This window comes from Gasterosteus aculeatus, chromosome 5 (assembly GCF_964276395.1).
Source record: "Gasterosteus aculeatus chromosome 5, fGasAcu3.hap1.1, whole genome shotgun sequence".
NCBI lineage: Eukaryota > Metazoa > Chordata > Actinopteri > Perciformes > Gasterosteidae > Gasterosteus > Gasterosteus aculeatus.
The window spans coordinates 2847527-2860131 of record NC_135692.1 but is presented as its reverse complement, the minus strand read 5'-3'; the positions used below and the strand labels follow the sequence as shown (position 1 = coordinate 2860131).

General features: G+C 46.6%; 1 protein-coding gene across 6 annotated transcripts; it reads left to right on the top strand.

Moving 5' to 3' along the window:
- Positions 1-680: 680 nt before the first annotated feature.
- On the top strand, positions 681-12502 carry tdrkh (tudor and KH domain containing). Of its 6 annotated transcripts, XM_078103217.1 has the most exons (15): positions 745-1006; positions 5075-5235; positions 5555-5595; positions 5846-5937; positions 7176-7368; positions 7524-7663; positions 7741-8101; positions 8201-8367; positions 9344-9513; positions 9924-9988; positions 10092-10243; positions 10451-10552; positions 11120-11174; positions 11846-11928; positions 12023-12502. In XM_078103217.1, the coding sequence occupies exons 4-14, from the start codon at positions 5875-5877 to the stop codon at positions 11899-11901; spliced, it is 1524 nt and encodes a 507-aa protein (XP_077959343.1). In that variant the 5' UTR covers positions 745-1006; positions 5075-5235; positions 5555-5595; positions 5846-5874; the 3' UTR covers positions 11902-11928; positions 12023-12502. The 6 variants fall into 6 exon arrangements, with proteins under 6 accessions (XP_040033376.2, XP_040033379.2, XP_077959343.1 ...); XM_040177442.2 differs by lacking the exon at positions 5555-5595 and having other exon boundaries at positions 681-1006; XM_040177445.2 differs by lacking the exon at positions 5555-5595 and having other exon boundaries at positions 689-1000.
- The last annotated feature ends 103 nt before the right edge of the window (positions 12503-12605 follow it).

Genomic DNA, 12605 nt, shown 5'->3' with positions numbered 1-12605 from the left:
ACTTTTTACACTGATTGAAATTCCAATTCAACATATTGTATTTAAGTCTCAATAATGGCACGTTTGATTTGACCTTTTAGCTTCTTAAACATTGACTTTCTTTTATTTAGTTTTTTGAGACTCCAACTTGCACGAAGATGAGTTTACTGGTTTAATGAGGGACGCTGCTCAGCCTGTGACAACGAGATTTGGCCAAAATGATAAGAATGTGATGCCATCATGGGCTGTCTTAAAGTGTTTTAAGATTTAAGATTGGTCAGCTAGGTCAGCTTCTGCTGCTTAAGTTCTACAAAATACATAAAATAGTGTAATGGTAAATTGAAGTTATTGTAGTGCCAATGATTTATATGACTATATTTGACTTGCAACGCACATACATATTGTCAAATCAACATGTGTCAACAAATTGAAGCACAAACTTAAAACAAACTATATGCAAAATAATATTTTTCATTTTTTAACCCAAATGTTTTGAGTACATAAGTTGGAAGTATGCATTTAGAATGCTCCATAGCTAAACTATATATTTTCAAATCTATAAATTGAATTAAATATTGTTTTCAAACACTATATAGACATTAAATAGTTATAAACTGTGGAATACTATTTTAATAAAGTAAATGGTAAATGAATGTTGACCTCCGGGTGGGTGATCGTCTCCCTGTAGCAACAGCGCACGTGTGGGCGTGACGAACTGGCACGTGTAAAGTAGTTGGAATTTAGAGACCGACTTCCGGTTCACCTGTCAGCGTAAATGACGTTAGATGGACGTCGGTATTTCGGTGGCAGTCACATTTCTTTAAGGAGAAATGAGCGTGAATTGTTTTGGGCGGGTCTGATGAGTGACAGCAGCCGCACTGCTGGTCCACACGCGTTCACGCTGCTGGTGTTTGTACACGCGCACAGCGTTTGAACCGCGCGTGCAAACGTAACGTCGGGCAGTTTCCGGTCGACTAGCAGCTTGACAGAAGTTGCATTCGGGGTCGATTAAGAGATCAAGGTGCCTGTAAGTCTCACAATAACACGTGTTTCCTGTTCGTTTTGAATGACATTAGGCGGTGTCAACACACGCGGACTGGGGTGTTTAGTGGTCCTGCGCGCGCCCCTTTTCCAAACGTTTGCCTCGCTCGCATATGTCAACCAGCGGCTAATGCTAATGCTAATGCTAGCTCAGAGGTGTGTTTGCGGTCGTTCCCGTCGGAAGGCGAACCCGCATTCTGTGCATTTGGGGCGACGCTTTGGTGGTCGCGCCGAACTCCGTTCACGACATTTAACGTTGCGCTAAACACGATTCGCTCGAATGTTGCGCATTGAATGAATGAATGTTGCGCATTTGATGACGTGATTCGACGTGTCCGCTCGGTTTCATCAACTCGAAGCCTTTCCTCCATAAACACAAGGCGTCGGGGGCGGAACCGAGCACCACGCGCCACTTATTATGACATTCGGGATTTTATTCCCACAATCTGCTGTTTAACTTTCCGAAACACATTCTCGTGTTATTTTATGAAACTCTTTGCTGTTTGAAGCCAGTATCCGCTCTACTATTAAAGCAGCGATTCCCAAAGTGTGGGCCGCGGCCCCCTGGTGGGCCGCGAAGGTACTGCAGGTGGGCCGCGAGAGGTCATTTACAATAAATAAAGTTTGATCATTTTCAATTTTTTAAAGTTTGAAATGAATATAAAAATATTTAGGATGCGGCACATTAGTTATGTGAAACATTAATTAATGAAGCACAAACAATTCAAACGAACAGATTAATAAAACAATAAGGCTCTCTCTCGAAACGGCTGCTCTTGTCCGCCTGTCGTTGTTCAACAAACGGGGCGCCCTCTTGTAGTATTAAAGTCAATATACCGCATTTTCCGCACTCCAAGGCGCACTTAAAAGGCTTTAATTTTCTCAAAAAACGACAGTGCCTTATAATCCGGAGCGCCTCATATATATGGATCAATTGGTTAACCGGTTGATCCATACTGGTTGTACACGGCGCTCAAGGCTCTCTGCCAAACATGCCAAAGCTCGTCTACGACGGCGAGATGCTGAGCGGGCGCTCAACTTGTGAGATATGGAGCTTGTTTCAGGGCGCGTCGGAGAAACAAAGCTGTCGTTCTCGCCGAGCACTTCATGAGATTAAAGAGTGAGAGACGGTGCCCTTTTCTCTACAGTAGCTGAACCATCTTAACGGGGAAAATAAGTTATTCCAAAAGCAGCCGAAGATTTAAGGCGTGGATGGCGAGGGGGCGGCGGGAGCGGACGCACCTCGCGGCATCGGTCGGACCCTGAAAGCACCGTCTCCACCTCACTGTCAAAAAGAACAACAGCGAGCGCGTTGAAAACTCCTTCGAGCGCGAGCAGAGATTCTCCTCGCGAGCAACGAAGCTCACGTTTCGCAAGCGAGCAAATACCTCGCGGAGACGGACTTTTGCTCGCGCATGTTTGATTTTGGTTAAATTCTTAAGGTCATTTAATCATCCCTAGTTTATGTTTTGATCAGAGTTGTGATTAAAGGTTCGGGTGGGCCGCGAAAGATTTTCAGATTTCAAAGTGGGCCGTAGCATACTTCAGTTTGGGAGCCGCTGTATTAAAGAAAACTGCTACTCATACCAGCGTTTGCACACTTTACCTGGAGAATATCTGCAACGGGGAAGATCATGAGGGTTTGTGATGAACTAATGAGGGTTTTCTGATCGTCTCCCTACTAAATTCTGTCCAATGTGATTGACCAGCTTCTGTCATGTTGTGATCTGAAATGCTGAAAGCTGTTCTCCTTCTACCTGTCTGTCAGTAGTCTTGAACGTGTCTGTATACAAACACAGACTAAACACTCACCGACATTGGAGAAGATTTCTGTCTCTTAGTCCCGATTCTTTCCGAGATGGACGTTGGAGTGTCAAAGTCCCACGTGTTTCTCAACTACTGTCCCAGAGCCCTCTTCTCCCAGTGAGACAGGCGTCTTGCATGTCCCTCGGCCCGCGTCATCCCAGTGCTCATCGCTGTTGGTTCACCTCCAGTGCATTCGCTCTGCGCGTGTGTTGCTTTCACCAGGATATCACTAAAAGCCTTGCAAACGTCTGGCGGCCAGTGTCCGGCGGTTAATCAAATGGCTGGAGGTCGCCCAACTGAGCTAAACTGCAGCAACTTGTGCTGCAGCAGCTTTCAGTGGTCCTGAGGTCAGAGGTCACAGCAGCTGCAGTTTGGCTTGGTGCGTCTGCACATGATGCACTAAACGCTTCTCTGTGTGTGCGTGCATGTGTGTGTGTGTGTGCATGTTTTTCTTTCTCTGCTGAGTTTCTTTGCCAGCTTGTTATTTTTGTAAGTGATGTAGTCTGGCTGGGTTCTCAAAACGGGGTCACAGGGACCTCCAGGGGTCCGTTAAGTGCACTTTAGGGAGGTCTCAAACTAAACCAGCAACCCTCATAGGTCACTGTAATTTGTGGAAACAATCTCAATTGTAAAACCTGATCCCCATTACTATCAATTAGTTACTATCAAGCAGTTGCAAATACAATCTCACCACAATGCCTATTATAGAGATTCCAATCATACGTTGCTTTTCATCAACAGATGGAGATGTTTTTGTCTCCATCTCCATCTCCATTGAGATCTTTTCAAGATCAAGTTTAAACTTTATATGAGTAGGGCCCATGCGTTTATTTCAATTGTGGTCTGGACGCACTGGCCACTTTATTACGTACACGTTGCTAGTGAGAGGTTGGACCCCTTTTGCCTTGAGAACTGCCTTAATTCTTCGTTGCATACTGTAGCAGCCTAATGTCTATTTTATTCTGTACACTGGGTGGCGCTGTTCTTGGGTCCTGTGTGCGCCTATATAATTGATACTATATTGACAATTGGTATCAGGTGTTGGACCCGGAGAGCGAAAGGGTTTTGACCGCTGTGGCGACACGAGAGAGTGGCTTCTGCTGGGAACAAACATTATACGGCAAAAATAAAACGCAAGATCAACAACACACACAACGGGTCGGTGGATTATTCCCGCAGGCAGGGGAACGCAGGGGTGACCAAGGCTGGAAGAACTGCGCGTCAGACAGAACTACCCGGGGCAATCCAGCAGCCCAGGTAAAAGGACCGGGCTCCTTTAACACACAAACATGAGTCATTCCTCAGAGATGTTGCTCTATATTGACATGATCGCATCACACAGTTGGTGCAGATTTGTGGGCTGCACATCTATGATGAATCTCCCGTTCCACCGCATCCCCATATTGGATTGAGATGTGGTGACTGGAGGCCGTGGGAGTACAGTGAGCTCATTGTCATGTTCCAAGTAACCAGCTTGAGATGATGTGAGCTTTGTGACATGAACACTCAATAGGCTGCAGCATTTAAACCGCGCTCAATGGGTGCTGAGGGGCCCGAAGTGTGCCAAGAAAACATCCCCACACCATCACAGCAGCACAGCCCGAAGCGTTGACACAAGGCGGGGTGGATCCATTCGGACCCGAACATCTGAAATTAAGACTCATCAGACCAGGCAACGTTTTTCTAATCTTCTATTGCCTCACGGTGGTGAGCCTGTGCAAGTTGTAGTCTCAGCTTCTTCTTGTTAGCCTACAGGAGCGCGTTGAGTTGCAGCCATTTGATTGGCTGATTAGCATTTTGTGTTAACAAGCAATTGGAAGTTGCTGGTGCACCATTTAGTGTTTCTATAAAAGTGTTGCCTTCCACCTGACGGAAGCGTCTAAATAAAACACCGCTATCTGTAAACCCAAACTACTCGTCCCAAGCAGGGAACTGTGTAATCTAGTTGCTAATACTAAGTCTAATATATCTAGTCTAGCCTAATGCACAAAGACATGAGGGTAAAAAAAGACCTTTTCATAAAAGTCGGGGGTTCCTCAGAGAAATCCACTTCTCGTGGTCTGCGGGAACGTTTGAGAACAGCGAGCGCCTGTTTTGTTTCCTGGCTGGCTGATGCTTCGTGCTGCGTGAGGGTACGCCGTCCCAGCAGGCCAACACGTCACTGAGGATTGCACATGACACCAGTTAATGCACCTTGGTTTCTTGCAGGACAGGTGGGAAGGAGACTGTTGTCGTGTGTGTGTTTCAGGTGGAGCATACCGCTGGGGGCACGGCGTGTCATGGATGCAGTGATGGAAGGTCCTAAGAACGCCCTGCGCTCTGGGAAAATGGTGGCTCTGGCCGCAGGGCTTTCCGTCGGGGCCACCGTGGGCTACATCGTCTACCGCCATATAAGCGGCGACAGCCACAGTGAGTGTCCCCCGTGGGGAAGCTGCTGTGCCATTCCATCTCCGGCCAGATTTCTGCATGTTTGCTCATGCAGAGGCAGCCCCATGCTCCCCCTCCATGGGCTCACCACCTGTAGGGGAAACCGACCACATGGGGGGCAGTGACAGTCGGGTCTGGACAGACGGGAAATGGAGACTTTGGAGTTTACCCCGGTGAACCACAGGGTCTCCTCCCTAAGCGTTTGGGTCTTATGGGGACGGGGGGGGGGGACTCTGACTAATGTATGTCACTATGCACCAAACAGCAGTTCAGAGTATTCAGCCTTTTCACCCCCATTTAGAGGCGGGATCATCGTCAATTGGCCTGCTGGAAGTCACTGAGGTAATGAAACCACTCTGCAGTGGCAAAGCCTTCGGGGATTGATGAGATCCGTCCAGAGATGCTGCAGGCAATTGGTGTTGGGGGGGTCGGCGGGGGTCGGGGGGGGCGCCTAAGGAGTGGTCACCTGCTGCAGCTGTTGCCCCTGCGAGCTGACCTCGGATAAGCAAGATGCGAGCCCGTACATGATCGTGTGAGTTATTAGAATGATGATTTATCCGTGACTTGACCGTCGTGTCCATTTTGCCATCAGCTGCTCAGGAACCGAACACTGAGACCAAGATGACTCTTCCTATAGAGGTCTATAGGAACCTATCCAGATACCAAGCCACGTTCCTGGACACGGTAAGTAGCTTTAAAAATAAACCGAATACAAATCAATTACAGAAAAAAACGCATTTCTTTAGCAATACATACTTTACATGTATATATTTATCACAGTACCACTTACCTTCTCATTAAACCATTTTATTTTTTTTAATATATATATTGAGGATATTAAAACTATGATGGAACACATGGGGGAGGGAGGCAAATCTCACTATGCCCCCTCATCCTCACCCCCTCTCACTATGCGGTCAACTGGAAAAGAATGCAAAGATGCATCAAACTATTAACAGTTGTCAAATGTGCTTTTGGACCAGATAGCATTAACGTGGGTTATTTAACGTTTCTAAGAATATGATGATAATGTACCAGTCAAAGGTTTGGACCATCTATCTCATTGAATGAGGTCATCACTTTAATGTTGCATCTTCTGAATGGGGAGTTCACGATTGTACTGTATTGCAAAGTAAGCGGTTAAGACGAGCTCAGTAGGATGATGAAACCTGTGCTGTGTAATGTTAAAGAGCCACACCGGTTGGTTGCCTCGGTCGAGCCCAGCTAGTCCTGAAGCCCTACGCCAAGGAAAGCAGTGGGGTTCGTAGTCCTGCAGAACTAAGATACAGATCTGAAAATGGCCGTGCACCGACGCTCCCCATCCAACCTGATGGAACCTGAGAGGTTCTGCAAAGGAGAATGGGAGAAACTGCCCAGAAATAGGTGTGCCACGCTTGTGGAGTCATACCCAAGAAGACTTGAGGCTGTAATTGCTGCCAAAGGTGCTTCAACAAAGTATTGAGCAAAGGCTGTGAATACTTATGTACATGTGATGTTTACGTTCTTTATTTTTAACAGATTTGCAAAAATGAGCAAAAAACAGTTTTCACTTTGTCGTTATGGGTTGTTGAAGTGAAGTGAAGCGCTGTGAATACTTTCCGGATGCACTGTGTGCCTGAATAACCTTGCTCTTGCATAGCTAGTTAGCCTGGTTAGATTAAGCTAAATAAGTACGTGTTAGATGAAGCTAAATAGCGTCTCCAGTTAACAAAATACAAATTGAATATGAAGAATGATGAAGTAACATTTCAATATAAAGAATTTTTAAATTTTGAGGAAAAAGGTGAACAAATGCGTCATTTCTCAGTAGCCCAGAGGACCTATTCCAAAAGCTTGCGTTGTCCAATCAACCGTCCACACGGTAAAAGGCGACGTGCAGGAGGGGGGTCAAGCCTAACTCTGCTCGTCTGCACCTCCCTCAGGTGGCCCAGAAGTCCGGAGCTCAATTGAGGATTGTGGCGGAGCCCGGCTCCCCGGCGACCGTGTGCTTCCTCCTGCACGGCTCCCAGGAGCAGGTGCTGCTGGCCCGCTGCGTGCTGAAGAACCTGGTCTCTGACTGCAGGCCGGTGGTCGAGGCTCTGGAGGTTCCTCAGACCTCGTTTGGGCGAATAATCGGTATTGAATTATGCTTCTTTTCAGTTTTATATTCTGCTCCAAGGATCTATTTATTGTTTAGTTCTGCAACAGGATTTGTTAATAATAGTATTAATATGTCATTGGTTTTATCCCCGTGTGCTGTTTGACTAACTGTGTGTGTCTCTGACTCACAGGCCGCGGCGGAGAGAGTCTGAAACTGATCACCAGGACCACGGGGGCCAAAGTGACGTGTTCCAAAGAGAAGTCGCAGAGCCCCGGGGCCACAGGCAGCGTGACGATCACAGGGACCAAGCAGGAGGTGCAACAGGCCAAGGTGGGACGGGTTCACTCGCGCACTCCGTCCACCCGCCGTGCGTAACTGTAACTCCCACTTCTGCCATCTGTACGCAGGAGCTGATTCTAGAAAAGGTCCGAGAGGACACAGTGGTGAGGAAAAAGATCTCGCAGTCTTCTGCCCTGCGGCAGAAACGGGGCCATACGGCTGTGGATCAGAGGACAGACGGCGCAGGGACAGAAGCCCCAGTGGTCTCCAACAACAACAACATCAACGGGCCTTTGCCCCAGACACAGAAGAGCAGCCTCATCCATGCCAACGGCACCTCAGGGGAACCACACAGTGTTTCTCCCCAGATGGAGCAGCTTAACGTCACCAACACATCCAAAAAAGAGGAGCAGCAGCAGCAGCAGGAGGAGGAGGAGGAGGAGGAGGAGGAGTCCACAGACTCGCTCTCTGAAATTTCCAAATTTGAAAGTGAGTTTGGCGTCTCTGTAGTCGGGTCTACGAGGGACGATGCACAATGCAGCAGCCTCACTGAAACACGCTGGTTCTCCTTCCTTCTCTGTTGTCCAGTTCCCAGCCCGGACCTGAGCTTCCAGCCTGACGAACATCTGGAGGTCTATGTTTCTGCATCGGAGAACCCCAACCACTTTTGGATCCAGATCCTGGGGGTCCGTTCCCTCCAGCTGGACAAACTGACCAAGGAGATGACCCGCTTCTACAGCAGCGGCAGCCCCGCAGTGAGGACGACTCCCCCCACCAAATGCATACCAAACCTCACACGTGTTTAGTGTACTTCCATCCTGTTGGCGTTGAGCCTGCATGAAACAGGGCGGCTCTCCCGGCACATGATAGCCATTGTGTGTCAAAGGGTTGGCAAGCACGGTATTTATTGTATATCATTCATCAGAACCCAAATTATTATTATTATTATTATCTTATACTCGACACGCCGCGCATCCGGAAAGTGCAAATTTCTTTTCACATTTTGTTACGTCAGGCTGATTGAAAAAGTATGTAATTACACACCTCGTACCACCACCTAATACCTCATAATGGCAACGTGGAAAAAGGTTTTGGGGAAATGTTTGCACATAAGTATTCACAGGAAGGAAACCTCTGAACATGTCTGTGCACGGACGCTCCCCATCCAACGTGATTCTACAAATCCTTCAACAAAGAAGAGTGGGAGAAACTGCCCCCCCCCCCCCCCCCCCCAAAAAGTGCTGTTTATTGCATCATACACAGAAATACTTGAGGCTGCAGTTGCTGCCAAAGGTGCTTATTGTGCAACGGCTGTGAATACTTATGTTATATTTTTGTATTGTTATGGGGTATTGTTGGTATAAGTTGGTATTTAATCCATTTTGGAATACGGGCGTGACAAAATGTGTAAAAGGTAAAGCCCTGTGAATACGATGGAGGAGGAAGGCGAGGAACGCGAGGAAGTACAATTATTGGAGCAGATATGGAATCCATTAATATATCAGGATCAGGAAACATTTATTGCCATAATATGTCAGACATACAAGGAATTTGACTTGGCGGTTGGTGCGTAACAGCAAACAGTACGACGACAGTGGACGAGGAATAAAATATAATGCTACGGGTTAGTGGTATAGTAGTAGTATATAGTATATTCAACTTGTTCAAGCAAATATGCTGTTGTTTTTACAGTAGTCAACACAAATTCCAATTCCTGTGGTAAACCTGCAGAGGGTGGAGACCATCGTGGTGGGGGACATCGTGGCCGCTCCGTACCACGATCACAGCACGTGGAATCGGGCCAGGGTGCTGGGAGCACTGGGCTCCGGACTGGTGGACCTTTACTACGTTGACTTTGGGGACAACGGGGAGCTGCCCAGAGACCACCTGCGCCGTATGAGGTACATCTGTGGACTCTTGGTTCCTCCTGTGGTTCCTCCTGTGGTTCCTCCTGTGGTTCCTCTTGTGGTTCCTCCTGTGGTTCCTCCTGTGGTTCCTCCTGTGGTTCCTCCTGTGGTTCCTCCGGTGGTTCCTCCGGTGGTTCCTCCGGTGGTTCCTCCGGTGGTTCCTCTTGTGGTTCCTCTTGTGGTTCCTCCTGTGGTTCCTCCTGTGGTTCCTCCTGTGGTTCCACCGGTGGTTCCTCCGGTGGTTCCTCTTGTGGTTCCTCTTGTGGTTCCACCGGTGGTTCCTCCGGTGGTTCCTCTTGTGGTTCCTCAGGTGGTTCCTCTTGTGGTACCACAGGCAATATTATCATTTTAACGATATTTTCAATAAATGGGGCTTTAATTGCTTTGCTGTGTTGGTGTTTCAGGAGTGACTTCCTCAGCTTACCATTCCAAGCCATTGAGTGCAACTTGGCAGGAGTGAGAGCAAAAGGTAAAAGCCCTCGTCCTAAAAAATGTAAGTAAGGGTTTAAAATGAAACAATTATTGATTGGCCTTTTTATTATTCCCTCTAAATAATCCCCCTGGTTGGTAAGACGAGCTGTGGACTGAGGCGGCTCTGGACGACTTTGAGCGGCTGACGTACTGCGCCTCCTGGAGACCCCTGCAGGCCAAACTCTGCAGCTACTCCCACTCGGACATCTCCTCCTGGCCCAGCGTCAAGCTCTGCGACAACAGCCAGGGAAAGGTCAGCTGCAGGGTTTTCTGTGTGTGTGTGTGTGTGTGTGTGTGTGTGTGTGTGTGTGTGTGTGTGTGTGTGTGTGTGTGTGTGTGTGTGTGTGTGTGTGTGTGTGTGTGTGTGTGTGTGTGTGTGTGTGTGTGTGTGTGTGTGTGTGTGTGTGTGTGTGTCATTTATCTGTCATGCATCAGTGACAAAAACAACTGCTTCTGCCAGAGCGTAGATATTGGCGAGGAGCTGGTCCGGCGGGGCCACGCGGTGGCCTTCCAGGAGGGGGGGAGCGAGGGCGGAGATCTGGGCTGTCTGCAGAAGATGCTGGTGAGTCGCTGACCCCTCATTGGCCTCATTAACACTGGTGACCGAAGGGTTAACCAATAACTGCTCTAATGGCCACTAGTTCCGTTTAATATCTATAGCGCTGTTTTTGTGGCAGCAGATTTAATACATTAGAATTCTTTAATATCAAGATATTCAATGATTAATAACATTTAAATTATGGCTTTTGGATCAATATCAACTAATTAGATCTTAATGTTGGGGCTGAAGGGAGTAATACATGCAGACACACAAATCACACGAGTTCTTCATAGCTTGATTTCATTATGTAGATGAACTTTATACCTTAAAGTTGCACCAGGGAAGATTATAAACTACATTTTATATTAGTTATATTCTTCATGGATGCCTCCCCCCTGTGTGTGTGTGTGTGTGTGTGTGTGTGTGTGTATATTTGTATTTTACATCTTATTAGCTTAAACGGAAGTTGACAAATGACCCCTTACAGAACACAACGTAGCAGAATTGGGTTGCAGCAGCACTATTTTGTCCAGTGGGCCTTCCAGGTCTTTTATCAAACAGTCACATTCATGTCCTGTCCTACTATAGGACGACGTGATCGGGGCGTCATCTGAGCTGAGTCTCTCCTGCATCAGCTTATCAGGTGAGTTCAGTAACTTCCATTTCCCTCGTGCACTTCATATTTGGTGGGTTCTTTGTGCATCTGGGGCGATATGGCTCTTATCTTCTACCCAGTCACAGGTCAACTGACGCACACATAAGGACCAGGCAGCAGCCTCTTGTTCTGCCGTAATAAAGTGTCTTATCACGTGCATTACCAACGGGGGGAGGACACACGTCTGATTGTATAGCAGTCAATGAGAAAATGACTGATTTAAAATCCGAAACATGAGTTTGTGATTTCACAAGTAAGAATACAACTACCGTTTAGCGTTTCATAACAAAATAAGGTTGGATCCCAAATCAAGTGATTGGTAAACGAGGAGATGAGGAAGGATAAAGAAGGAGACGGCAGCAGAGACGTAATGTGGATGTGAAACAACAAATGATCCGAGTAGCTGCTCAATTAGAACTCCTTAATTTACGGGCTTCGGGTCAATTCTGCTGGGACTAAATGCAGAAGGAGGCACAGATATTTCCCACACGTGTTTTCAGTTCATCCTTCCCGCTCAAATATATTGTCCGTCTAAATGCACAGTTCACAGTTTATCAAAAGTATACCGCTCCAAATCCAATATTTCTAGCAAGCCGATTTTAAATTACATCATTGCACATTGTTGAGTGGCCATTAGTTGTTTTCTCTTTGTCCATCAGAAGCTGCTTCAATCTCAGGAAGCGTCGATGACGTCCTAGGAGACGAGCTGCTCTGAGACCAAAGACATGAAGAGATGCCAACGGTAGCGTTTCCTGCTCCTTGACTTCTCTAAAAACATGGATTCATGGACCACAATGTCCATGAAAGTAATGACCTCTCCTCCTCGTGTCTTCCAGCACTGACCGGCGTCTCCTCCTCGTGACCCCAACTCGACCGTATAAATCCTCATTGTGAAGCCTTATCGACCGTTTATTCAGCCATGTTCACTTTGATGCTGTTAAAACTGTTATGTTCTAGCTTCATGTTCCCGCTGCTTTGCGTAAATAGTTATTATGGTATGGTTCAAGGAATGATGAGAGGAACAAAAACAGAAAGCCAGTATTTGGAAAAAGCACTGTGATGAGTGGCCAGTTTTTCATCTAAATATGCCTATTTTTTTCTTAACTTGTATGTATACCTATATTTTCATGGCCTAAATATTGGCTTGACAAATTCTTATGTTATAATCAAACCATACAGTATTATTACATTTGCTCCACTGATTTTGTTCAAAAGATATAAATATTGTATCATTATCTAATGAGAGAAACAGAACTTTACCTTCAGAGGTGTGTAGACTGCACTATGTATGATAAAGGTTTTATTTTATGTCACAATAATTGTCTGTGTCTTACTTTGATATGCTGGTCCTACTACAAATTATTTATATATATTATAGCTAATTCTCCTTTTGCATAAACCCTCATGTTTTACGTTACA